This window comes from Ranitomeya imitator, chromosome 6 (genome assembly GCF_032444005.1).
Source record: "Ranitomeya imitator isolate aRanImi1 chromosome 6, aRanImi1.pri, whole genome shotgun sequence".
Lineage (NCBI taxonomy): Eukaryota > Metazoa > Chordata > Amphibia > Anura > Dendrobatidae > Ranitomeya > Ranitomeya imitator.
Window position 1 is genome coordinate 456,475,308 of NC_091287.1, and position 24,829 is coordinate 456,500,136.

The 24,829-nt window shown below is 41.4% G+C and overlaps 1 protein-coding gene across 3 annotated transcripts in view; it reads right to left on the bottom strand.

Moving 5' to 3' along the window:
- The window catches only part of TRPA1 (transient receptor potential cation channel subfamily A member 1), a 248,856-nt gene that overhangs the window by 14,790 nt on the left and 209,237 nt on the right, over nucleotides 1-24,829 (bottom strand). For all 3 annotated transcript variants that reach the window (XM_069731474.1, XM_069731475.1, XM_069731473.1), the window contains 6 exons: nucleotides 23,924-24,071; nucleotides 19,845-19,934; nucleotides 15,978-16,153; nucleotides 12,632-12,761; nucleotides 11,040-11,222; nucleotides 121-189 (listed from right to left, as the gene is read on the bottom strand). In XM_069731474.1, the coding sequence (XP_069587575.1) occupies nucleotides 121-189; nucleotides 11,040-11,222; nucleotides 12,632-12,761; nucleotides 15,978-16,153; nucleotides 19,845-19,934; nucleotides 23,924-24,071 (796 nt within the window). The remainder of the gene's footprint in view (nucleotides 1-120; nucleotides 190-11,039; nucleotides 11,223-12,631; nucleotides 12,762-15,977; nucleotides 16,154-19,844; nucleotides 19,935-23,923; nucleotides 24,072-24,829) is intronic.

The window sequence follows — 24,829 nt, forward strand, 5'->3', positions numbered from 1 at the left end:
GTGTAGTCTCGAAAGCTTGCAATTTGTTACCATCTGTTCAGTTAGCCATTAAGAGGTATCAACCACTGAGGACTCTCAATTCTAAATATTTTTCATTGCACAGAAATTCTTAAAATTCACCTGCATTGCAATTCTCTTAAGAGCTGCATTCCGCTGTACTTCTGCGATGTCACCTACAGCCAAACCAATCTATGGGTTTATTAAAAAAAGAACACAGTTAGCCCAGACACAATTCAACATAGGTAAAAAAAGACTCATATTTATTCTTTCTACTACCTATTTTATCATAAAAACACCAAAAACGATCCCATAAGGATATTTTAGAGAATATCCCTGATTATGTGTCATTTCTAGTGTTGAGCGATACCGTCCGATACTTGAAAGTATCGGTATCGGATAGTATCGGCCGATACCCGAAAAATATCGGATATCGCCGATACCGATATCCGATACCAATACAAGTCAATGGGACACCAAGTATCGGAAGGTATCCTGATGGTTCCCAGGGTCTGAAGGAGAGGAAACTCTCCTTCAGGCCCTGGGATCCATATTAAGGTGTAAAATAAAGAATTAAAATAAAAAATATTGATATATTCACCTCTCCGGCGGCCCCTGGACTTCACGCTGGTAAGCGGCAGGCTTCTTTGTTTAAAATGAGCGCCTTTAGGACCTGCAAATGACGTTGCGGGTTCTGATTGGTTGCGTGCCGCCCATGTGACCGCCACGCGACCAATCAGAAGCCGCGACGTCATTCGCAGGTCCTTAAAGGGAACCTGTTACCTGAATTTGGCGGGACTGGTTTTGGGTCATATGGGCGGAGTTTTCGGGTATTTGATTCACCCTTTCCTTACCCGCTGGCTGCATGCTGGCTGCAATATTGGATTGAAGTTCATTCTCTGTCCTCCGTAGTACATGCCTGCACAAGGCAATCTTGCTTTGCGCAGGCGTGTACTATGGAGGACAGAGAATGAACTTCAATCCAATATTGCAGCCAGCATGCAGCCAGCGGGTAAGGAAAGGGTGATTCAAACACCCGAAAACTCCGCCCATATGACCCAAAACCAGTCCCGCCAAATTCAGGTGACAGAGTCCCTTTAATTCCTAGAATTAGGAGTTTAGTGAATGAGAATGACGTCGCAGCTTCTGATTGGTCGCGTGGCGGTCACATGAGCGGCACGCGACCAATCAGAAGCCGCGACGTCATTCGCAGGTCATAAAGGCGCTCATTTTAAACAAAGAAGCCGGCCGGTTACTAGCGTGATGTCCAGGGGCCGCCGGAGAGGTGAATATATCAATATTTTTTATTTTAATTCTTTATTTTACACATCCGATACCGATACCCGATACCACAAAAGTATCGGATCTCGGTATCGGAATTCCGATACCGCAAGTATCGGCCGATACCCGATACTTGCGGTATCGGAATGCTCAACACTAGTCATTTCTAAAACAGTAGTATTATTTTTGCCATTTCCACTTCTTTCCATCTTTTCTCGTATTTAATTACACAGGGTGGTCCAAAAGAAGGTGGACAGAAAATAATAACATTTATTTTGACTTATATATAAAATTATATTTACTAACACAAGCATGACATTGACAATTTAATTTTATTCTGAACAATAATACAAAAGCCCTTAAATTTTATCAACGCAAGTGCTCAAACTCTTTTCCATCACAATTTGCACAGCTTTGAAGTCTGCCTCTTAAGCATCGACAAACATTTTTGCACAAGTCTCTTTGGGTATTAATTTCTTGAAGTGCATCTCTTATGTAATTTTTCAAATCACTGACACTTTTTGGTTTTCGACTATAAACTTTGTCCTTGAGTACTCCCCAAAAGAAAAAATCCATTGGGGTCAAGCCTGGTGAACATGCCGGCCAATCAAGTGGGCCTCTTCGGCCAATCCATTTATTAGGAAATGTTTCATCAAGTTACTCGCGGACTACTCTTGAATAATGTGGAGGGACCCCATCTTGTTGGAAATAAAGGTCATTTGAATTAGGCTGTTGCTGTAACTGGGGAACAACTTGATTCATTAGAATTTCAAGATACTTATCTCCTGTGATTGTTCCATAAAAAAAAAGGTCCAAAACTTGAAATACCACCCCAAACATTGACACCAGGCTCATTTAGTTGTTGCTCTAATGTTAAAGGCATGTTCTCATTATACCAGTAAATACAGTTATGGCTGTAAATATGACCAGATAATTTGAAAAAAAGCTTCATCTCTCCACATAATGTTATCTAAAATTACTGGATTATCTTCAATTTCGTTAAGCATAATCTCACTAAATTGCACCCGCCTGTCTGGATCATCCTCCAATAAACCATAAATTAGACGTGGACGATAAGCTTTCCACCCATTTTCCAAAGAGTCTGTGAAGAATGAAAAGTGGAATCTGATTGGTTGCTAAGGGCAACTGCGTCAGTTTCACGTTACACCTTGTTTGATAAATCTCCCCCTTCATAACCCTATTACACATACTGTCCACCTTACTTTTGGACCACCCTGTATATGCTCTAAATGAAAATACTCAATAAACGAGTGTCATCCTGCTCCATTGTATAATTCTTGGAGCTAAAGAATATGTGTTAGTCATTTATTCTTAATTTAATTTAATTATGTAAAGGGTCTTTCCCCTACTTTAAATGTTATTGTTAATGGGTCCAGGAGGAAAGCGGGTAAGGAAAAGAATCCTATACTCACCTCCAAGACTGGAGTCGCTCTTCTGCTTTCAGTATTGTGTCCTGAGATATCAACATCTAGAAAAGGCATAGCGTGACTGCTGAATGACTGCAGCCTTCACATTCTGTCCAAACGTAAGGGACTGGCATGGGCAGATTGTGAAAGCTGAAGCCAATCAGCAGTGCAGTGGTTAAATTATGCTTCCTCCAGATGATGATGATGACCAAAGACCAACAAGGAACAAAGAAACAAGAGCCGAAGCGTGGTCTCGGTCTTAGAGGTGAGTCTAGGTTTTTATTTTTTTCCCACAGCCTGGGCTCATTGACAATGGCTTTCAAACTAAGGAAAAGCTCATTATGCATATGTGAGATAGTATGTTTCCTTAACCTTCGGGAAAAATTGTAGCCAAACCCCTTAATAGTTAACCCCTTCATGACCCAGCCTATTTTGACCTTAATGGCCTGGCCGTTTTTTTAAATTCTGACCAGTGTCCCTTTATGAGGTAATAACTCGGGAACGCTTCAACGGATCGTAACGGTTCTGAGAATGTTTTTTCGTGACATATTGGGCTTCATGTTAGTGGTAAATTTAGATCAATAATTTTTGCGTTTATTTGTGAAAAAAAATGGAAATTTGGCTAAAATTTTGAAAATTTCGCAATTTTCAAATTTTGAATTTTTATTCTGTTAAACCAGAGAGTTATGTGACACAAAATAGTTAAGAAATAACATTACCCACATGTCTACTTTACATCAGCACAATTTTGGAAACAACATTTTTTTTTTGCTAGGAAGTTATAAGGGTTAAAATTTGACCAGCGATTTCTCATTTTTACAACGAAATTTACAAAACCATTTTTTTTAGGGACCACCTCACATTTGAAGTCAGTTTGAGGGGTCTGTATGGCTGAAAATACCCAAAAGGGACACCATTCTAAAAACTGCACCCCTCAAGGTACCCAAAACCACATTCAAGAAGTTTATTAACCCTTCAGGTACTTCACAGCAGCAGAAGCAACATGGAAGGAAAAAATGAACTTTTAACTTTTTAGTCACAAAAACGATGTTTTAGCAACTATTTTTTATTTTCCCAAGGGTAAAAAGAGAAACTGGACCACAAACGTTATTGTACAATTTGTCCTGAGTACACTGATACCCCACATGTGGGAGGGAACCACTGTCTGGGCGCACGACAGGGCTCTGAAGGTAAGGAGCGCCATTTGACTTTTTCAATGAAAAATTGGCTCCAATCTTTAGCGGACACCATGTCGTGTTTGGAGAGCCCCTGTGTGCCTAAACATTGGAGCTTCCCCACAAGTGACCCCATTTTGGAAACTAGACCCCCCCAAGGAGCTTATCTAGATGATAGTGAGGACTTTGAACCCCCAGGTGCTTCACAAATTGATCCGTAAAAATGAAAAAGTACTTTTTTTTCACAAAAAAATTATTTTAGCCATAATTTTTTCATTTTCACATGGGCAACAGGATAAAATGGATCCTAAAATGTGTTGGGCTATTTCTCCTGAGTACACCAATACCTCATATGTGGTCACAAACCACTGTTTGTGCACACGGCAAGGCTCGGAAGGGAAGGAGCGCCATTTGACTTTTGAATGAAAAATTAGCTCCAATCGTTAGCGGACACCATGTCGCGTTTGGAGAGCCCCTGTGTGCCTAAATATTGGAGCTCCCCCACATGTGACCCAATTTTCAAAACTAGACCCCCCAAGGAACTTATCTAGATGCATAGTGAGCACTTTGAACCCCCAGGTGCTTCACAAATTGAACCGAAAAAATGCCTCAATTTGTTAATTTCCACATGGGCAACAGGATAAAATGGATCCTAAAATTTATTGGGCAATTTCTCCTGAGTACACTGATAACTCACATGTGGGGGTAAACCACTGTGTGGGCACGCGGCAGGGCTCGAAAGGGAAGGAGTGCCATTTGACTTTTTGAATGAAAAATTAGCTCCAATCGTTAGCGGACACCATGTCGCGTTTAGAGAGCCCCTGTGTGCCTAAACATTGAAGCTCCCCCACAAGTGACCACATTTTGGAAACTAGACCTCCCATGGAACTAATTAACATGTGCAGTGACCACTTTAAAACCCCAAGTGCTTCATAGAAGTTTATAACGCAGAGCCGTGAAAATAAAAAATCATTTTTCTTTCCTCAAAAATTATTTTTTAGCTTGCAATTTTTTATTTTCACAAGAGTAACAGGAGAAATTGGACCCCAAAAGTTATTGTCCAGTTTGTCCTGAGTACGTTGATGCCCCATATGTGGAGGGGAACCATTGTTTGGGCACAAGTCGGGGCTCAGAAGGGAAGTAGTGACTTTTGAAATGCAGACTTTGATAGAATGGTCTGCGGGCGTCACGTTGCATTTTCAGAGCCCCTGATGTGCCTAAACAGTAGAAACCCCCCACAAGTGACCCCATTTTGGAAACTAGACCCCCCAAGGAACTTATCTAGATATGTGGTGAGCACTTTGAACCCCCAAGTGCTTCACAGAAGTTTGCAACGCAGAGCCATGAAAATAAATAATCATTTTTCTTTCGTCAAAGATGTTTTAGCAAGAAATTTTTTATATTCACAAGGGTAACAAAAGAAATTAGACCCCAATAGTTGTTGCCCAGTTTATCCTGATTATCCCCATATGTGGGGGTAAACCACTGTTTGGGCACACGTCGGGGCTCGGAAGGGAAGTAGTGACTTTTGAAATGCAGACTTTGATGGAATGGTCTGCGGGCGTCATGATAATAATAATAATCTTTATTTTTATATAGCGCTAACATATTCCGCAGCGCTTTACATTTTTTCACACATTATCATCACTGTCCCCGATGGGGCTCACAATCTAAATTCCCTATCAGTATGTCTTTGGAATGTGGGAGGAATCCGGAGTGCCCGGAGGAAACCCACGCAAACACGGAGAGAACATACAAACTCTTTGCAGATGTTGTCCTGGGTGGGATTTGAACCCAGGACTCCAGCGCTGCAAGGCTGCAGTGCTAACCACTAAGCCACCGTGCCGCCCGATGCATTTGCAGAGCCCCTGATGTGCCTAAACAGTAGAAACCCCCCACAAGTGACCCCATTTTAGAAACTAGACCCCCCCAAGGAACTTATCTAGATGTGTGGTGAGAACTTTCCCCTCAATTATAACTTCAACACTAACCCCAACACACCCCTAACCCTAATCCCAACTCTAGCCATAACCCTAATCACAACCCTAACCCCCAACACACCACTAACCCAAATCCCAACTGTAGCCATAACCCTAATCACAACCCTAACCCCAAAACACCCCTAACCACAACCCTAACCCCAACACACCCGTAACCCTAATCCCAACCCTAACCTTAATCCTAATCCCAACCCTAACCCTAATCCCAACCTTAACCACAACTTTAGAGCCGGCGTCACACTCTGCGTAAGACAATACGGTCCGTTTTTTACTGCCATAATACGCAGAAATGTTCCCAATATAGTGATCCATATGTCATCCGTAGGCAGGGTGTGGCAGCGTATTTTGCGCATGGCATCCTCCGTATGTAATCCGTATGGCATCCGTACTGCGATATTTTCTCGCAGGCTTGCAAAACCGACATCTAAGGATTTATGGGCTCAAATGTTCGTTAAAACATATATACAGTATATATATATATGTCATTGAGACACACATATCTTTATATATAATTGTCTAAGGGTTTTTCCGTCTGTCTGTCCTGGAAATCCCGCGTCTCTGATTGGTCGAGGCCGCCAGGCCTCGACCAATCAGCGACGGGCACAGCATGGCGACGATGATGTCATAAAGGTTGCCTCGACCAATCAGCGACGGGCACAGTCTGCCGCGATTTCGCCTCGACCAATCAGCGACAGGGACAGTATCGACGTACATGTCATAATGGTTGCCATGGCGATGATGATGTCATAAAGGTTGCCTCGACCAATCAGCGACGGGCACAGTCTGCCGCGAATTCTGGAATCATCATTGTCCATATACTACGGGGACATGCATATTCTAGAATACAGAATACACTGTATTTATATTTAATTCAGGGCAAGATATGTGAAAAGCCGGTAATTCAATTGCCGGCTTTTTCTTTCTCCTTCACAAACCCGACATGATATGAGACATGGTTTACATACAGTAAACCATCTCATATCCCCATTTTTTTGTATATTCCACACTACTAATGTTAGTAGTGTGGAATTTGCCAAAAAATGGGGATACGAGATGGTTTACTGTAAGTTGAATTACCGGCTTTTAAGCTATCTAGCGCTGTATGAAATATTAATATATATATACATATATGTGTCTCAATGACATATATATATACAGTGGGGCAAAAAAGTATTTAGTCAGTCAGCAATAGTGCAAGTTCCACCACTTAAAAAGATGAGAGGCGTCTGTAATTTACATCATAGGTAGACCTCAACTATGGGAGACAAACTGAGAAAAAAAAATCCAGAAAATCACATTGTCTGTTTTTTTAACATTTTATTTGCATATTATGGTGGAAAATAAGTATTTGGTCAGAAACAAAATTTCATCTCAATACTTTGTAATATATCCTTTGTTGGCAATGACAGGTCAAACGTTTTCTGTAAGTCTTCACAAGGTTGCCACACACTGTTGTTGGTATGTTGGCCCATTCCTCCATGCAGATCTCCTCTAGAGCAGTGATGTTTTTGGCTTTTCGCTTGGCAACACGGACATTCAACTCCCTCCAAAGGTTTTCTATAGGGTTGAGATCTGGAGACTGGCTAGGCCACTCCAGGACCTTGAAATGCTTCTTACGAAGCCATTCCTTCGTTGCCCTGGCGGTCTGCTTTGGATCATTGTCATGTTGAAAGACCCAGCCACGTTTCATCTTCAATGCTCTTGCTGATGGAAGGAGGTTTGCACTCAAAATCTCGCGATACATGGCCCCATTCATTCTTTCATGTACCTGGATCAGTCGTCCTGGCCCCTTTGCAGAGAAACAGCCCCAAAGCATGATGTTTCCACCAGCATGCTTTACAGTAGGTATGGTGTTTGATGGATGCAACTCAGTATTCTTTTTCCTCCAAACACGACACGTTGTGTTTCTACCAAACAGTTCCAGTTTGGTTTCATCAGACCATAGGACATTCTCCCAAAACTCCTCTGGATCATCCAAATGCTCTCTAGCAAACTTCAGACGGGCCCGGACATGTACTGGCTTAAGCAGTGGGACACGTCTGGCACTGCAGGATCTGAGTCCATGGTGGCATAGTGTGTTACTTATAGTAGGCCTTTTTACATTGGTCCCAGCTCTCTGCAGTTCATTCACTACGTCCCCCCCGCGTGGTTCTGGGATTTTTGCTCACCGTTCTTGTGATCATTCTGACCCCACGGGGTGGGATTTTGCGTGGAGCCCCAGATCGAGGGAGATTATCAGTGGTCTTGTATGTCTTCCATTTTCTAATTATTGCTCCCACTGTTGATTTCTTCACTCCAAGCTGGTTGGCTATTGCAGATTCAGTCTTCCCAGCCTGGTGCAGGGCTACAATTTTGTTTCTGGTGTCCTTTGACAGCTCTTTGGTCTTCACCATAGTGGAGTTTGGAGTCAGACTGTTTGAGGGTGTGCACAGGTGTCTTTTTATACTGATAACAAGTTTAAACAGGTGCCATTACTACAGGTAATGAGTGGAGGAAAGAGGAGACTCTTAAAGAAGAAGTTACAGGTCTGTGAGAGCCAGAAATCTTGATTGTTTGTTTCTGACCAAATACTTATTTTCCACCATAATATGCAAATAAAATGTTAAAAAAACAGACAATGTGATTTTCTGGATTTTTTTTTCTCAGTTTGTCTCCCATAGTTGAGGTCTACCTATGATGTAAATTACAGACGCCTCTCATCTTTTTAAGTGGTGGAACTTGCACTATTGCTGACTGACTAAATACTTTTTTGCCCCACTGTATATATATATATATATATACCTATTCTATGTGTACACATTTATTCTACCTATTCTATTGTAAGCTGTCAGTGTGATTTTACTGTTCACCGCACTGAATTGCCGGCTTTTCTCTCTAACACCGCTGCGTATTTCTCGCAAGTCACACTGCTGGTCCGTGTGTAATCCACATTTTTCTCACCCCCATAGACTTTCATTGGCGTATTGTTTGCGCAATACGGTGACAAACGCAGCATGCTGTGATTTTCTACGGCCGTAAAAAGCCGTATCATACTGATGCGTAATATACGGCTGATAGGACATGACCCATTGAGAATCATTGGGCCGTGTGTAATGCATGTTTTACGGACGTATTTTATGCGCTCATACGTCCGTAAAACTCGCTAGTGTGACGCCGGCCTAACCCCAACACACGCCTAACCATAACCCTAACCACAAGCCTAAGCTTAACCCTATTTCCAACCCTAGCCCTAATTCCAACCTTAACTCTAATTCCAACCCTAACCCTAAGCCTATGTGCCCACATTGCGGATTCATGTGAGAATTTTTCACACGATTTTTGAAAAATCCGCAGGTAAAAGGCACTGCGTTTTTCCTGCGGATTTACAGCGGATTTCCAGTGTTTTTATGTGCGGATTTCACATGCGGATTCCTATTGAGGAACAGGTGTAAAACGCTGCGGAATCCGCACAAAATTGACATGCTGCGGAAAATACAACGCAGCATTTCCGCACGGTATTTTCAGCACCATGGGCACAGTGGATTTGGTTTTCCATAGGTTTACATGGTACTGTAAACCTGATGGAAAACTGCTACGAATTTGCAGCGGCCAATCCGCTGCGGATCCACGGCCAATCCGTTGCGGAATCGCAGCCAAATCTGCACCCTGTGCACATACCGTAACCCTAACCCTAGCCCTAACCCTAACACTAGCCCTAACCCTAACCCAAGTTCTAACCCTAACCCTAGTGGAAATATATATATATATATTTTTTTTTTTTTTTCTTTATTTTATTATTGTCCCTACCTATGGGGGTAATAAAGGGGGGGTCATTTACTATTTTTTTTATTTTGATCACTGTGATAGGTTATATCACAGTGATCAAAATATACCTGGAAAGAATCTGCCGGCCGGCAGATTCGGCGGGTGCACTGCGCATGCGCCCGCCATTTTGGAAGATGGCGGCACTCATGGAGAAGATGGATGGACAGCGGGAGGCTTGGTAAGTATGAGGGGGGGAGATCGGTGGACGGGGGGGATCGGAGGACGGGGGTGGCATCGGAGCACGGGGGAGCGGGCAGGAGGATGGAGGAGCAGACATGACGACGGAGGGGAGCGGAGCACAGGACCGGAGAACTGGGGAGGAGATCGTGGCGGTGGGGGGGTGCACATCACGGTTTCCAGCCATGGCCGATGATATTGCAGCATCGGTCATGGCTGGATTGCAATATTTCTCCAGTTTTTATAGGTGAAATATTACAAATCGCTCTGATTGGCAGTTTCACTTTCAATAGCCAATCAGAGCGATCATAGCCACGGGGGGGGGGGGGGGTGAAGCCCCCTGGGCTGAAGTACCACTCCCCCTGTCCCTGCAGATCGGGTGAAATTGGGGTTAACCCTTTCACCCGATCTGCAGGGACGCGATACCTCCATGACGCCACATAGGCGTCACAGGTCGGATTGGCACTGACTTTCATGAGGCCTATGTGGCGTCAAAGGTCAGGAAGGCGTTAATGTTAGTTTTAAATGATCTCCAATGAGGTTCTACACATGGGTGACAAACATCCATGTGCACAATAAATTTGTTGCAGCAGCAAGAACGAATGTGACTGGAGGAATCAGACAAAATTGGTGGCCCGAGATCATTTGTGTATGTTTGGTGGACATATACTATACATTTTGGGTGAATATACGTTGTTCCATACAAAATGTTTTCAAGTCATACAAGACATCAAACGCACAGGTCCTGATTTATATCTCTACTAATATTTATGCTTGCTTCATTCTTTATATATAACTTTTTACATTTATTCTTGTAGAATATTTTTTACATTTGTGTATTTTGCTATCACAATGATTTTCAATATTTTCTTACTAAAGAAATTATTTAGCTGGATTTCTTGGGACGAACATAAAGTCTCATAATTTGTTGAGCATATATCTTTAAGTATCAGAAAAGAAAAAAACATACAAAAAACAAACAGATAATACAAACCAAGGAGATGCACACAAATCCACACACAAACACACATGGACCCATACATAAACACACAAACACACGCACACACATACACACGTGCTCACACTATATCCCTGCTTTGATCAGTTCTATTTTGCTAGAAACAAACTGATGAATTACCATCAACAATTTTTTCGGCACTATATGAAGTATAACTCACAAGTAAATTCATCAGAAGGATTGGGATTAATAAAGTGAACACAATCAGATGAATAAATGTTATAATTGGATATTCAATGCGATCTTCAAGAAGTGGTTCCAGAAAACTATCGTGGTAGTTGATGTCTCCGAGCATCATGGTAAAGGTCTGCATTAGAGAAAGAATTGGAGTCTTGAATGCCGTCTATAAAAGAAACAAACAAAAAAAAAGGTTAATTAAAATCACATCATACAGTTACGTCGCAAAATAATATTATATAAAGATACTGCTATAATGACTGAGAACTGATAAATAGGTAGAACCGCCTAAGTAGGTAGAAAAATAAAGGAAACTTAAGCAATGAATACTTAATGTAGGATAAAAAATTATCGAAAGAACGGTCTATCTATGCTTCTATGACTACTGAAAACATTGTGCATATTCTACTTGAATCCTAGACATTATAGCATGGCAATGCCTAGCATTAAAGCCCAGGTTGGGCAGAAGCCAGCTCAACTATCTAGTCGGCACTATGAAATGTCTTATAATTTGTACACCAAGAAAGATCAAATTGGCTCCTAGTTTAGAGGGAACATGTCAGGCAATTCATGCTGCCAAAACCATGGGAAGTATAAATCGCAGCCTGACTTCACAATTGCAGCTGGATATTTTTTTCTCTGAAATATTCCAGCAATTCAGAGAAAACTTACTTCGAAAATCCAGAACAGTTTCATTGCTAGAGACCAAACTAGTCCAGGTGCTGCCCCCTTTCTGGCTTTTCAAAGCACCACAACAAGTGATTGACAGGTTTTTCCCAAAAGACACACGACGGAGGGACCTGCCGATCAGCTGCAGCAGCACTGGGAAGAGTCGGCTGGGGTGGAGCCAGACCAGTCTTGTCTCCAGCTATGGCACCTGGCTAGAATGTCAAAGAATATTTTCTTTGAACAGAATTATATTGCTGCAATTGTACAGACCGACTGCAATTTGTGCTGCGCACAATTTGGGCACCATAAATCACATGATAGATTCTCTTTAGCTACAGTACCTCATAATCAATCAGAAGTATTTTGTCTAAAAATTGGAGGCTCAAATACTCACATTCCGGTGTCTGTCACATTCCTCGTTGTCAGCTTCCCGCACTGACTGTGAGCGCCGGCCATAAAGCACAGTGGTGACGTCACCGCTGTGCTCTGCTTTACGGCCGGCGCTCACAGTCAGTGCGGGAAGCTGATGGCGAGGGACATGACAGACACCGGAATATGAGTATGTAGTGTTTTTTTTTTTTTACATTTACAATGATAACCAGGGTAAATATCGGGTTACTAAGCGCGGCCCTGCGCTTAGTAACCCGATGTTTTCCCTGGTTACCCGGGGACTTCGGCATCGTTGGTCGCTGGAGAGCTGTCTGTGTGACATCTCTCCAGCGACCATACAACGACTTACCAACGATCATGGCCAGGTCGTATCGCTGGTCGCGATCGTTGGTAAATCGTTTAGTGTAACGGTACCTTAACATTGGTCGGATTACACTAGGACCGAAATAAAGGTTCTCTGCATTTGCCCTTAGTCTGCTAAAAAAATCTAAGAACAAACTTAAAAATCAAACATACCTGTGGAGACAGCACTACATAGAAGCTTAATCCAAATCCCAAAATCAGGAAGAAGAAGATGAGTATAATTCGCACAAGTGTTCTCAGGATCTCCCAAAACATCACTATATAAATTCCACATGTTTCAAACCTACAATGATTTTTAATACATGACATTGTTAGTTACCATTACTGTCATTATCTTTTTGTTATTTGAATGGCAATGTTCAAGAAAGTGCATTATAAAATTACATTACAAACTACGTTACGCCCCACTTTTCAGCTTTTGAATTTCCACAAAAATTTAAAATAACCAATAAATTTCGTTCAACTTCACAATTGTGTTGTGTTGTTGTTGATTCTTCACCCAAAATTTACATTTGGTATCTTTATGTTTGAAGCATGATATGTGGGAAAAGGTTGAAAAGTTCCAGGGAGCCGAATACTTTCGCAAGGCACTGTAAGTAATATATTTATAGGAATGTACATTGGCTCTCCAGGTTCATCTATGTTTTTAATATTGTTTTTATATCTACTTCTAGGGTGCATTGTAACCAACTCAAAATTCATTGACCTGGCATACTTTTGAAATACTGAACTTTCATGTAATTCTTTAGCTGAATGTATTATTTATTACCACATCCAACTCATCAATTGAAATGAAATGCTACCATTTTCTAATAAAAAGAATAAATATTTTAAAGGTGTATATACTAAACTGTTTTCCCTATATACAGTCAGTACCTCTCGCTCTATATGCCTTGAGATAGTAACAAGATAGTGGTCAAGGATTGCCACAAAGCTGAAGAGTGAGTGGCCACAGGGAAGGTTGCTCAAATTAGAGGTAACACATTATTTTTCTTATTTTTTCAAGCGGTGTTAGTGGTCCACATGCACAGTCAGGGAAGTTGATGCCTAGTTAATTTGTGTTTTGTGCCTGGACATAAAGGATGTATATTTATTTTGTACACTAATAATGGAGAAGCCTTGGTTGGACCAAACTTCTGTGTCCCTGACTGACCGCACTTGATACCATTTTGCCCACCGCTAAGTCACTAGCTTCCACAATGTGTATACATTCTGATCGTCATCAATTTCTCTTTTCATCTAAGCAAACCAAAGCTACTAATCAGGTTAGATTGGTCAGTCAATATCATTCTAGGTGGACGGAGATGTCGGACATTTTGGCTAAGCGTTGGCCGATATTGCTTGCTGACCCTGTTTTGAAGCAATATTTGCCTTCTTACCCTTCTGTAATGGCCCGCAGATCTAAGAACTTAGGTAATCATTTAGTGAGGAGTTACTTGTGACCTGTTAACCCCCGTCCAATTTTTTCAAATGGATCAAGGACTGATCGCCCTCGGTGGGGCTGCAAACCTTGTGGCAGTTGCATAGCTTGCCCAAATATCGAGCATGCAACCCATTTTCTTTCATCGGATGGTCGTGAGTTTTCTATTACTCAAACAATTAACTGCCTGACCACCATGGTGGTGTATCATGGGACATGCCCTTGCAATAAGATTTATATTGGGCTTACAACACGTGCCCTGAAAATTAGGGCACGTGAAAATGTTCGGGACATTTTGGCGGCGGCGAAAGAAGATAATGTGGATAGCCTCAAAACCATTCCCAGACATTTTAAGTTACATCACTCTTGTGATCCTTCTGGATTCAGGATCAAAGGGATAGAACGCTTGCTTGTTAATCTACGGGGTGGCAATTTGAGTCGCCTTTTGGCGCGGAAGGAATCACGTTGGATTTGGAAACTTCAGACGATGCAACCCCATGGTCTCAACGAGACACTAAGTTTTGCCTCATTCCTCTGATCTCGTTTCTCATGCTTTTTAATTGGCATCGATTTGCATTTTTTAATTATGATTGTATATACTAAGTAATTGTGAGCTACAGCTACTGTTTATGCGCCACTATGGTCTGTGTGCCTATTACACTTTTCTCTGCATGAGGCTTCTTGGCACCTGATATACTTCTTACTTAATGATGCACTATATACAGTATATATGGGTATGCTCCCATTGATATCCTCCTGCAGATTATGCACTTTAGCACCAGCGGGCTGATTACTGCTTATTTGTAATTGCATGTTTGCCTGTCTGGGACCACTCTGCCATCTTTTTTGGTGAGACTCCTTGTTATTTCCCTGTACTTCTCTATTTTTAACTATGGTTATGTTTTTTGGATGTAATAAAATTTATATTTTTATATTATTTGGTTCTTTGGTGCTATTTCTTTCGCTTTGGTTTACATATTTGGATATGAAGTAGCCTTCATCCTGGCAAGGAAGGATAGCGCTCTATTGTTATACTTTTAAGTTAGATAATAAAGGGAAAGATTCTATGGCTGGATAAAATCCTAAACAAGTCACAGCTTTGCTTGTCCTGGGTGTTATGGAACACAGTCTCTGGAATCAGGCAGAACATTTAGGGTATGTGCACACGTCCGGATTTTTAGCGTTTTTTTTTGCGGAATTTCGCTATAAAAACACTCTAAATCCGGTAAAAAAACCGCTAACATTATGCATCCTATCTTTTAGAATGCATTCCGCATTTTTTGTGCAGATGTTAGCGTTTTTTTCCGCAAAAAAAACGCATACCGCAAAAAATCCGGACATGCTCTATCTTTTTCCGGATTTTTTGCGGATTTCCTATCAAAAAGGTCATTCCGGAAAAAAAAAAAAACGCAAAAAATCCGCGCAAAAACCGCGCAAATTCCACGAGAAATCCGCGCGAAAAAAGCACGCGGATTTCTGGCAGAATTCTCAGGATTTTGTCAGGAAAAAATCCTGACGTGTGCACATACCCTTAGGCCATATTCAAATGTTCAGTATTTGGTCAGTATTTTACAACAGTATTTGTTAAACTCCTGGTTTTGGCTCACAATCCAAGGAAAAGTATAATAGAAACATGTCACCACTTCTGTATTTCTCACCCTCTCTTGGTTTTGGCTACAAATACTGATGTTAAATAATGACCAAATACTGAATGTATGAACGTGGCAGAATAAAGAGACTCTGAGAGCAAAAAATCCAAACATTGGTGACATTGTCCTATCAGATGGGGCAAAAAAATGTTTATTGAAGAATTTTGGATTAAATTCGTAGTCTAATTTTTCAGTTTTATGCAAATAATGCTCAATTGACCCATCTGTTCTCCTGACATGTCTAGTTTAATAAATGTATACCATGTGAGAGCACTGTGCCATTTCTCTTTTATATCTCCTATAAAAGTATAATAATTGGCAACTGGATGCTATCGTTCCCCTGTATCCCTACATTGCTTGACACTTAACCATGATTAGGCAGATACTATGATAAAATCTATTACATGTATGAACTATTATGTCTTATTACCTCTGAAGATAAATCAAAAAGTTGACCCACGATGTGAACACAGCCATTGCTGCACATTGCCATTTCCAACCTTCTACGTAAAGAGGATTCGTGCAGACAGATGATGCAAAAAGGATGGCGGTAACATGGATTGCCCAGTCTATAATATTACTGCTGTCCATTAGATACTTGAGTTTCTAAGATGTAAAAACATATACAACGTAAATAATTATAACACTTCAGATAATAAAAAAATAAATGCTTAAACTGATTACTCAAGTTCTATTTATCAGTGTATACCCAAGTCTAAAAGTATAAACCCACAATACATATTTTAGTGGTGTTTTTTCTTCTAAACATTTTTACTTGCTAGCAGTTTTCAGGTATTATGTAAAAATAGAAATTATGTATTATAGTTGAAAGAAATATATAAATGTGGTTGAATTCCCTATAAGTCTGTCTCTCTTTCACCAGCACCACTCCCTACTTTGCCTGTTTGCAGGGTACAGTGTGACGAGCATATCGTCACGGCTCTTAAATTAACCTGATGACGCTACGAGACCAGCCAATCACAGCAATTCCACAACCAAGATAACTATGGCATTATAGTAACTGGCAAGCAATCCCCACATCTTTATTGGCTGTCTAAAAAGCACCAAACATGTGGAACGGGGACTCGTGCATTCAAAAAATATTCGCTGAGTAACGAGCATCCCGAGCACACTGGTGCTCGAGCAAGTCACGAGTAGTGATGAGCGCGCTCGCTTATCACTAGTATCCTCTGTTCTGTATTCCTTCCTGTATTTGGCTTTAAGATTGCATAAAATACATTAAAAAACTGTGTCTGTGAATACACTTTGTCACCAGGTTCATAAATGGATGTTTGGTGTCATTTGTTAAACTTTTTTTTGGGCAAAGTTAAAAGTGTTCATGAAGAAAAGAATAGTAAATAAAAAAGACTACCTTTCTTTTTTATCTTTTTTTCCTAGTCCTGGCTAAAAGAAGTTATCAGAAACTATATTATGTATTTATGGTCTACAGAAGAATGATGGAAAACAAATCTAGTTTATATATTTGACATGAAAATGAGAGATTTAGGGGACATTGTTTACTAAGAAATGTTGTTCTTTTGCATCTTTAGGTCTTTGATCTTATATTACTGGTGTTATGGGAGTGACCTAGGTTAAAAAGCATCTGTCACCAAGATTATGGTGCTCAATCTGAGAGAAGCCTAAAGTAGGGGAAAAAAGGATTTGCTCTCTCCAGAAGTGATAATGTAAGTGTTAGTCACAGTTTACTGTATTGTTGGAGATTTGTGATGTAATATACTGTATGATCTGGCCTTTAGAGAGAGCAGCAGTGAGCGGCTGGAGTTGGAGCGTGGGGGTTTTGAGAGTTGGTGCGCGGTTAGGTGGAGTTGAGGGAGAGTCCGGTTGAAGGTGAAGCTGCTGATGCTTGGAGAAAGTCTGGATAGGGTGGTGCAATTTTTGATCTGTTGTTGGTGACTCTGGGATGCGTTGTTCGGATTTACATGAGCTGACTTGGTGAGGACAACCAAGCACACAGCATCTTGGGCTAGGCCATGTGAGGCCTTATCTCTAAAGATTTAGGGAAACCCTGTGTTGAAGAGATTGGCATTCCCTAATAGCTTTAAAGGGAACCTGTCACCCCGTTTTTTGAGATTGAGATATAAATACTGTTAAATAGGGCCTGCGCTGTGTGTTACTATAGTGTATGTAGTGTACCCCGATTCCCCACCTATGCTGAGAAATAACTTACCAAAGTCGCCGTTTTCGCCTGTCAATCAGGCTGGTCAGGTCGGGAGGGCGTGTTCACAGCGCTGGTTCTTCCTCAGCTTTACGTTGGTGGCGTAGTGGTGTGCGCCTGTTGAAGTGACTAATCCACTGTGGGCACGTGAACAAGCAGCGCGCGATCTGCGCTGTCATCCCTTTCGTCGGTGGGGGCGGCCATCTTCCTGGGGCCACGCGTGCGCAGATCGAGTGCTCTGCTGCACGGGGCTTCAGGAAAATGGCCGCGGGATGCCGCGCGTGCGCATTAGAGATCGCGGCGGCCATTTTCCCAAAGCGGAGTTTGCATCTCGGCTTTGGGAAAATGGCCGCCGCGATCTCTAATGCGCACGCGCGGCATCCCGCGGCCATTTTCCTGAAGCCCCGTGCAGCAGAGCACTCGATCTGCGCATGCGTGGCCCCAGGAAGATGGCCGCCCCCACCGACGAAAGGGATGACAGCGCAGATTGCGCGCTGCTTGTTCACGTGCCCACAGTGGATTAGTCACTTCAACAGGCGCACACCACTACGCCACCAACGTAAAGCTGAGGAAGAACCAGCGCTGTGAACACGCCCTCCCGACCTGACCAGCCTGATTGACAGGCGAAAACGGCGACTTTGGTAAGTTATTTCTCAGCATAGGTGGGGAATCGGGGTACACTACATACACTATAGTAACACACAGCGCAGGCCCTATTTAACAGTATTTATATCTCAATCTCAAAAAACGGGGTGACAGGTTCCCTTTAAGGTGCCATTTCTGATAATTCAGTACCGAGCCAAGAAAGGAACCTTCTACTTCAGTCACAGGATGTACCAGTACCGTCTTACATCTGAATATATATGCACATATATAAATAGCCTTATAGAGGTCCAGTTAAGAGAAAAGGACTCTTCTGTAAAAGACTGTCACGGGATTACTGCGACAGAGAGGAGCCAGAAGACCACAATCTCAGATTGCGCCTACTCTTGTGTTGAAAATAAGTACTTCACCTTCTTTTAAACAGTGTAAATTTCTCTTGGCAGTACAGAGGTTAATCGGCCATGTTGGGAGCTCTGGGAGCCTGGGATCTCAACTGAGCATGGTTAGACACTTCTATCCTCTACATAATCTGGGTCCTGACTGACACACATTGTCAGAGCTAGCTTATGCTGCATGGCAGGGAGAAATCGAGTTAGTGGATAGTGAGTTTGGTGGGTTTATCAGTGACTGTTGCTTGGGTTAGTAAGTGTGATAATTCCCTTTGCTTCTCCTTCCTACATTTTTCCCCATCATCGACAAGATGATGGGGAAAAATAATAATAATGAATACTCGTATGCCAGATATTTTTAATTGCCCTTGTTCGTGTTGCCTTGTTCGTCTGGTTAGTGTCCTGCAGTGCACTGCTACTCCCCTCTTCCCTGGTTGGGGAAAGGGTACAGACGGAGGGCAGATACAGGAGATAAGGCAAAGTACGTGGGCCCGCCATCTTCATCTTCAGAAGCAACCCGGGGAATAGGGCGAGCTAGGGCGCCCCCAAGCAGAAGGTACAGGGAAGGAGCCCCTTGTCCCGTGTCGCCCGACAACCGATTCGTGACAGAGACACTTCAAAAACTGCTCCGAGATGGCGATTACTAACGTACTGGCACAATACTGTTGTTTTATTGATTTAAGTGTGAATCGCGTTGTAATTTGCTTGCATACCATTGTTAATTCTGTTTGTGTACCTGTATATTCTTAGTCGGTGTTATTGAGAGGAACTGCTGTCATTGTATTTGATGCTTATACCCTGTTTACCTACCATCCTTTCCTTTGTTTTTTGTAAGCTACTTAGTAAATATTCATATTATATTATCTAATCTGTTTGCATGTCTGCCTGTGGCCGTCCGCCGTCCACATTTCCGTGATGTCGTAACCACTGATGGCTTGACCGCTGAGGCTACTGATTGGCTGTAGGATCAGGTGGTTGAAACATAATTTCCTCCAGTCTAGCTGAGAACAGCGCAGAAGTTAGCTAGATTTCGCTTCATAGCACCAGGGTGTCTGGAAGTCAGGTAAATTTATGTCATACCTGAAATCAATTCTGATTTAGAAAACAACCTGTACATAACATAACATACCTGTTGAAAGATTTGAACAATTTCTTTTAGAATCCCAAAGATACTCATGAGCATCACAATGCCCAAGCAAGTGCGTGTGAAATACGAGTCCTAAAAGTAAACAAGATTAAGATCTAATCAATTACTGTGTCATTGTCGTACTGTGTTATGGAATATTGTAAATAAAAGCTAATCCAGAAAAATATAATTTCACTTTCCAAACTGTACACATTAATAAATAGATATCTTAGATTAATTTATGCTGTTGCATTTACTCTGAAAACTCATGAAAAATGGCTGTAAAATAAATACTGAAAGTTTAAACTCAATTTCTGACACGTGGTTCCTATTTTTCTTAAAAAATTTCCCCAATGTCTGCAAATAGAAAGGAATATAAAATAGTCCTGAAATGTTTTTTTTAAATTGTCTGCTTGCTCCTTAACCCCTTTCTGACCTCAGATGGGATAGTACGTCCGAGGTCAGATCCCCTGCTTTGATGCAGAGCACCGGCGCTGGGCCCACCTCAAAGCCGCGACATGTCAGCTGTTTTGTACAGCTGACATGTGTGTGCAATAGCGGCGAGTGGAATCGCGATTCACCCGCCGCTATTAACTAGTTAAATGCCGCTGTCAAACGCTGACAGGGACATTTAACTAGCGCTTCCAGCCATGCGGCTGGAAATGCGCGCATCGCTGACCCTGTCATGTGATTGGGGGTCAGCGAAGCGTCGGCATGACAACCAGAGGTCTATTGAAGACCTCTATGGTTGTTGATGCTGGATTGCTGTGAGCACCACTCTGTGGTCGGCGCTCATAGCAATGCAACAATTCTACTACATAGGAGCGACCTGAGCTTCGCTCCTATGTAGCAGTGGCCATCGAGTTGTGCCAGCTTCTAGCCTCCCATGGAGGCTATTGAAAAATGGAAAAAGTAAAAAAAATATGTCTTAAAAAATATGAAAAAAAAAATAAAAAAAAAATAAAAGTTTAAATCACCCCGCTTTCGTCCCATTCAAAATAAAACAATAAAAATAACATAAAACCTACACATATTTGGTATCGCCGCGTTCAGAATCGCCCGATCTATCAATAAAAAAAGGATTAACCTGATTGCTAAACAGCATAGTGAGAAAAAAATTCGAAACGCCCGAATTACTTTTTTTGGTGACCACAACATTGCAGTAAAATGCAATAACGGGCGATCAAAAGAACGTATCTGCACCCGAGATCACGAAAAATGGAGACGCTACGGGTATCAGAAAATGGCGCCTTTTTTTTAGCAAAGTTTTGAATTTTTTTTCACCACTTAGATAAAAAATAACCGATACATGTTTGGTGTCTAGGAACTTGTAATGACCTAGAGAATCAAAATGGCAGGTCAGTTTTCGCATTTAGTGAACCGAGCAAAAAAGGCAAACAAAAAAACAGTGTGGGATTGCACTTTTTTTTGCAATTTCACCGCACTTGGAATTTTTTTGCCGTTTTCTAGTACGTGACATGCTAAAACCAAATATGTTGTTCAAAAATATAGCTCATCCCACAAAAAATAAGCCCTCACATGGCCATATTGATGGAAAAATAAAAAAGTTATGGCTCTGGGAAGGAGGGGAGCGAAAAACGAAAATGAAAAAATGAAAATACCCCTGGTCATGAAGGGGTTAATGTAGAGAAAAATCTCAAGGACACTTCATTATACACAGGACACTATATACTGTAGTTCATATTGCAAGCAACAATAGTTCATTTTTATAGATGATCTCAAGAAGAAATTCTACAATGATCAGAAACGACAACAGCGTTCCATACATAGAGTGTAGCAAATTTAATGTTGACAAAAGAAATTCCTTCATCGACAATAGTGGTATTATAATTAAAATTAATTCCTTCATTAGAATCATAGAATGTTAGAGTTGGAACGGACCTCCAGGGTCATCGTGTCCAACCCCCTGCTCAATGCAGGATTCACTAAACCATCTCAGACAGATGTCTGTCCTGCCTCTGAACTATAAACATAAGGATGAATGACCACGGGGAGATCAAAACATCCAACACCGCGGAGACACCATCACGTGTTTCTCAATGCAGTGATCCAGAAGACTGCCCCATCCCTTATGGGAAATATGCAAAAGGAAAAAAGGAAAACCACCTATGCCAAAACATACCCCGAAACAGCTGTCTGTGTATGGATACCATGTTTTGACATAGGTGGTTTTCCTTTTTTGGATGCTGCCCTTCCCATGGTTGTTCCTTCCCGGTGAAAGACCTGGCTATTTATTGCTTGCGTTGAGAAACACGTGATGGTGTCTCCGTGGCTTTTCTACATGCATTTGCATATTTTCCATAAGGGATGGGGGCAGTCTTCTGGATCACTGCGTTGAGAAACACGTGATGGTGTCTCCGCGGTGTTGGATGTTTTGATCTCCCCGAGGTCATTCATCCTTATGCTTATAGTCCTTTTACCAGGCACTGTTCCTAATAGCCAGTTTCCTACTCCACACTGATGAGGGGCAAATACCCCAAAACAGCTGTCTGTGGATGGATACCATGTTTTGGCATAGGTGGTTTTCCTTTTTTGGATGCTGCCCTTCCCGTGGTTGTTCCTTCCCGGTGAAAGACCTGGCTATTTATTGCTTGCGTTGAGAAACACTTGATGGTGTCCTGCCTCTGAAGACTTCCATTGAAGGACAACTCACCACCTCTTTTGGCAGCCTGTTCCACTCATTAGTCACCCCCCTCTCAAAAAGTTTTTTTATATATCTAATCTGTATCTTCTCCCTTTCAGTTTCATCTTCTGCTAATTAAGTGTGATACTACATGTACTGTTTATATTATTTTCTTTACACTGTACAATTCTAAATATTTTGGTTACACCATAAGAAAAATAAAATCCATAATAGCAGAACACAATGTATATCAGATACAGTTAAACAAAAAACTGTCAATTCCTCAGGTGCAACCAAACATTTCTTTGAAAAACACAATGGCAATTTAAATATCTTGCATTTCTTTGGGTTAAAAATGGTATCCAACCAGAGCGGTGTGAAGACTTGAGGAAAGCATTGCTCAATAGAGAAGTCTTTTGGATACAACAATTGAACACCCAGTTTCCTAATGGTACAGTATGAACTAACTGTGATGGGTCTATTTGGATAAATATTTTTAGCTCTTTACTTTATTAATTTGTTCAGTCTATATTGTTTTTGTATATAACCTGTATTTATGATGTCATAGGAAGAGGAGCGGCTATTTGTTTTAAAGTGATTCCTTGTTTGGCACGTGTTATGATTAAGACTGGTATACGGTCGAAACACAAACATGATTTTTACCAGCCTCTCTGTATCATGCAATTTTTAATATATAAGCAATAACATATGGATTGTTTATGGTTCCAATAGCTCTATTTGTTTTTCTTCACATTACAAGTGAATGTTGGCTGTGCTCGGTAGCTAACATTGAAAAGTGAGAGAACAATGAGTGTGCCATGTTAAACAGCAGTAATAGCAAACTAATATTACTTTTGAATCCTAAGTTATACAGTGTCAAAACCTCTTTCGGATGTACAGTACAGACCAAAAGTTTGGACACACCTTCTCATTTAAAAAAATTTCTGTATTTTAATGACTATGAAAATTGTACATTCACACTGAAGGCATCAAAACTATGAATTAACGCATGTGGAATTATATACTTAACAAAAAAGTGTGAAAGAACTGAAAATATGTCTTATATTCTAGGTTCTTCAAAGTAGCCACATTTTGCTTTGATGACTGCTTTGCACACTCTTGGCATTCTCTTGATGAGCTTCAAGAGGTAGTCACCGGGAATGGTCTTCCAACAATCGTGATGGAGTTCCCAGAGATGCTTAGCACTTGTTGGCCCTTTTGCCTTCACTCTGCGGTCCAGCTCACCCCAAACCATCTCGATTGGGTTCAGGTCTGGTGACTGTGGAGGCCAGGTCATTTGGCGTAGCACCCCATCACATGCTGCTGCAAGATGCTGTGGTAGCCATGCTGGTTCAGTATGCCTTCAATTTTGAATAAATCCCCAACAGTGTACTGTATGTATATACCAGCAATGAATTCAGTGAGACAACATGAATACCTGAAGCTGTAAAGGTTTCCCTTCTGCAGTTGAATTTGTGCCATTGGTTTTGGGTGTTCCAGCATTTACGATCAGAAGGGTTAGAGGAATAAGCCCCAATGAGTAAATAGCCAAGTTTACCAGATGTGCTTTAAATCCATATGCTCTCCTAGAATACAAGCAAAATTGTAAATTAGCTAAAATAAACTATAGGAGCGTAATTATGATAGGTCCAGGGGTTGCAAACGCTCACCGGCCATGTAGCTTTCCATTGGATAGGGGGAAAATGTTAAGAAGTAGTGGCCCCAACAATCTCACTTACTATTCGACAATAAGGAGAAGTTTGTATAAATCAGCTATCAACGTCCTAAAATGTTAATTTATATCCCAAATAATCCTAAGTAAGTCCTCATTCACATTGCTTTATTTCAGATCCATTTTGCGCAGAACCATAATATGGTGCGATGAAGCCATAGTGGGCTTCAATGTGCCTCCAATTATATACAAAGGCATACAGAGTGGACCATATGGCTTGCCATACATAATATGGGAATGTTGTGTACTTGAAACCCTAGACAGATCCATCCATATGTTATTTTAACGGGCCAGTGGGTGGCTGAAAAGCTAATATCAGTCCTTTTGCATAAGCCACATGAGGATGTAACTCTGAAAACTGCCAATTGTCCTGCACTGTGTAAGTAACTCATGTAAAAGTGAATAGGACTTTAGGAAATTATAAAAATAGGACATGTTATAGCACAGCTCATTCAGCATTTTCCAGAATCCTGTCCTCCAGTGACTGGTGCTGAAGGATGGATATTCCAGTCTTAGCCACCCATTTATGTCCTAGGGATGCAATCGATGGTCAAACCACCTTTCTGCTAATGGGGGTAGGGCTGGGGTGTGATTTGCTTACCTTCACATTAC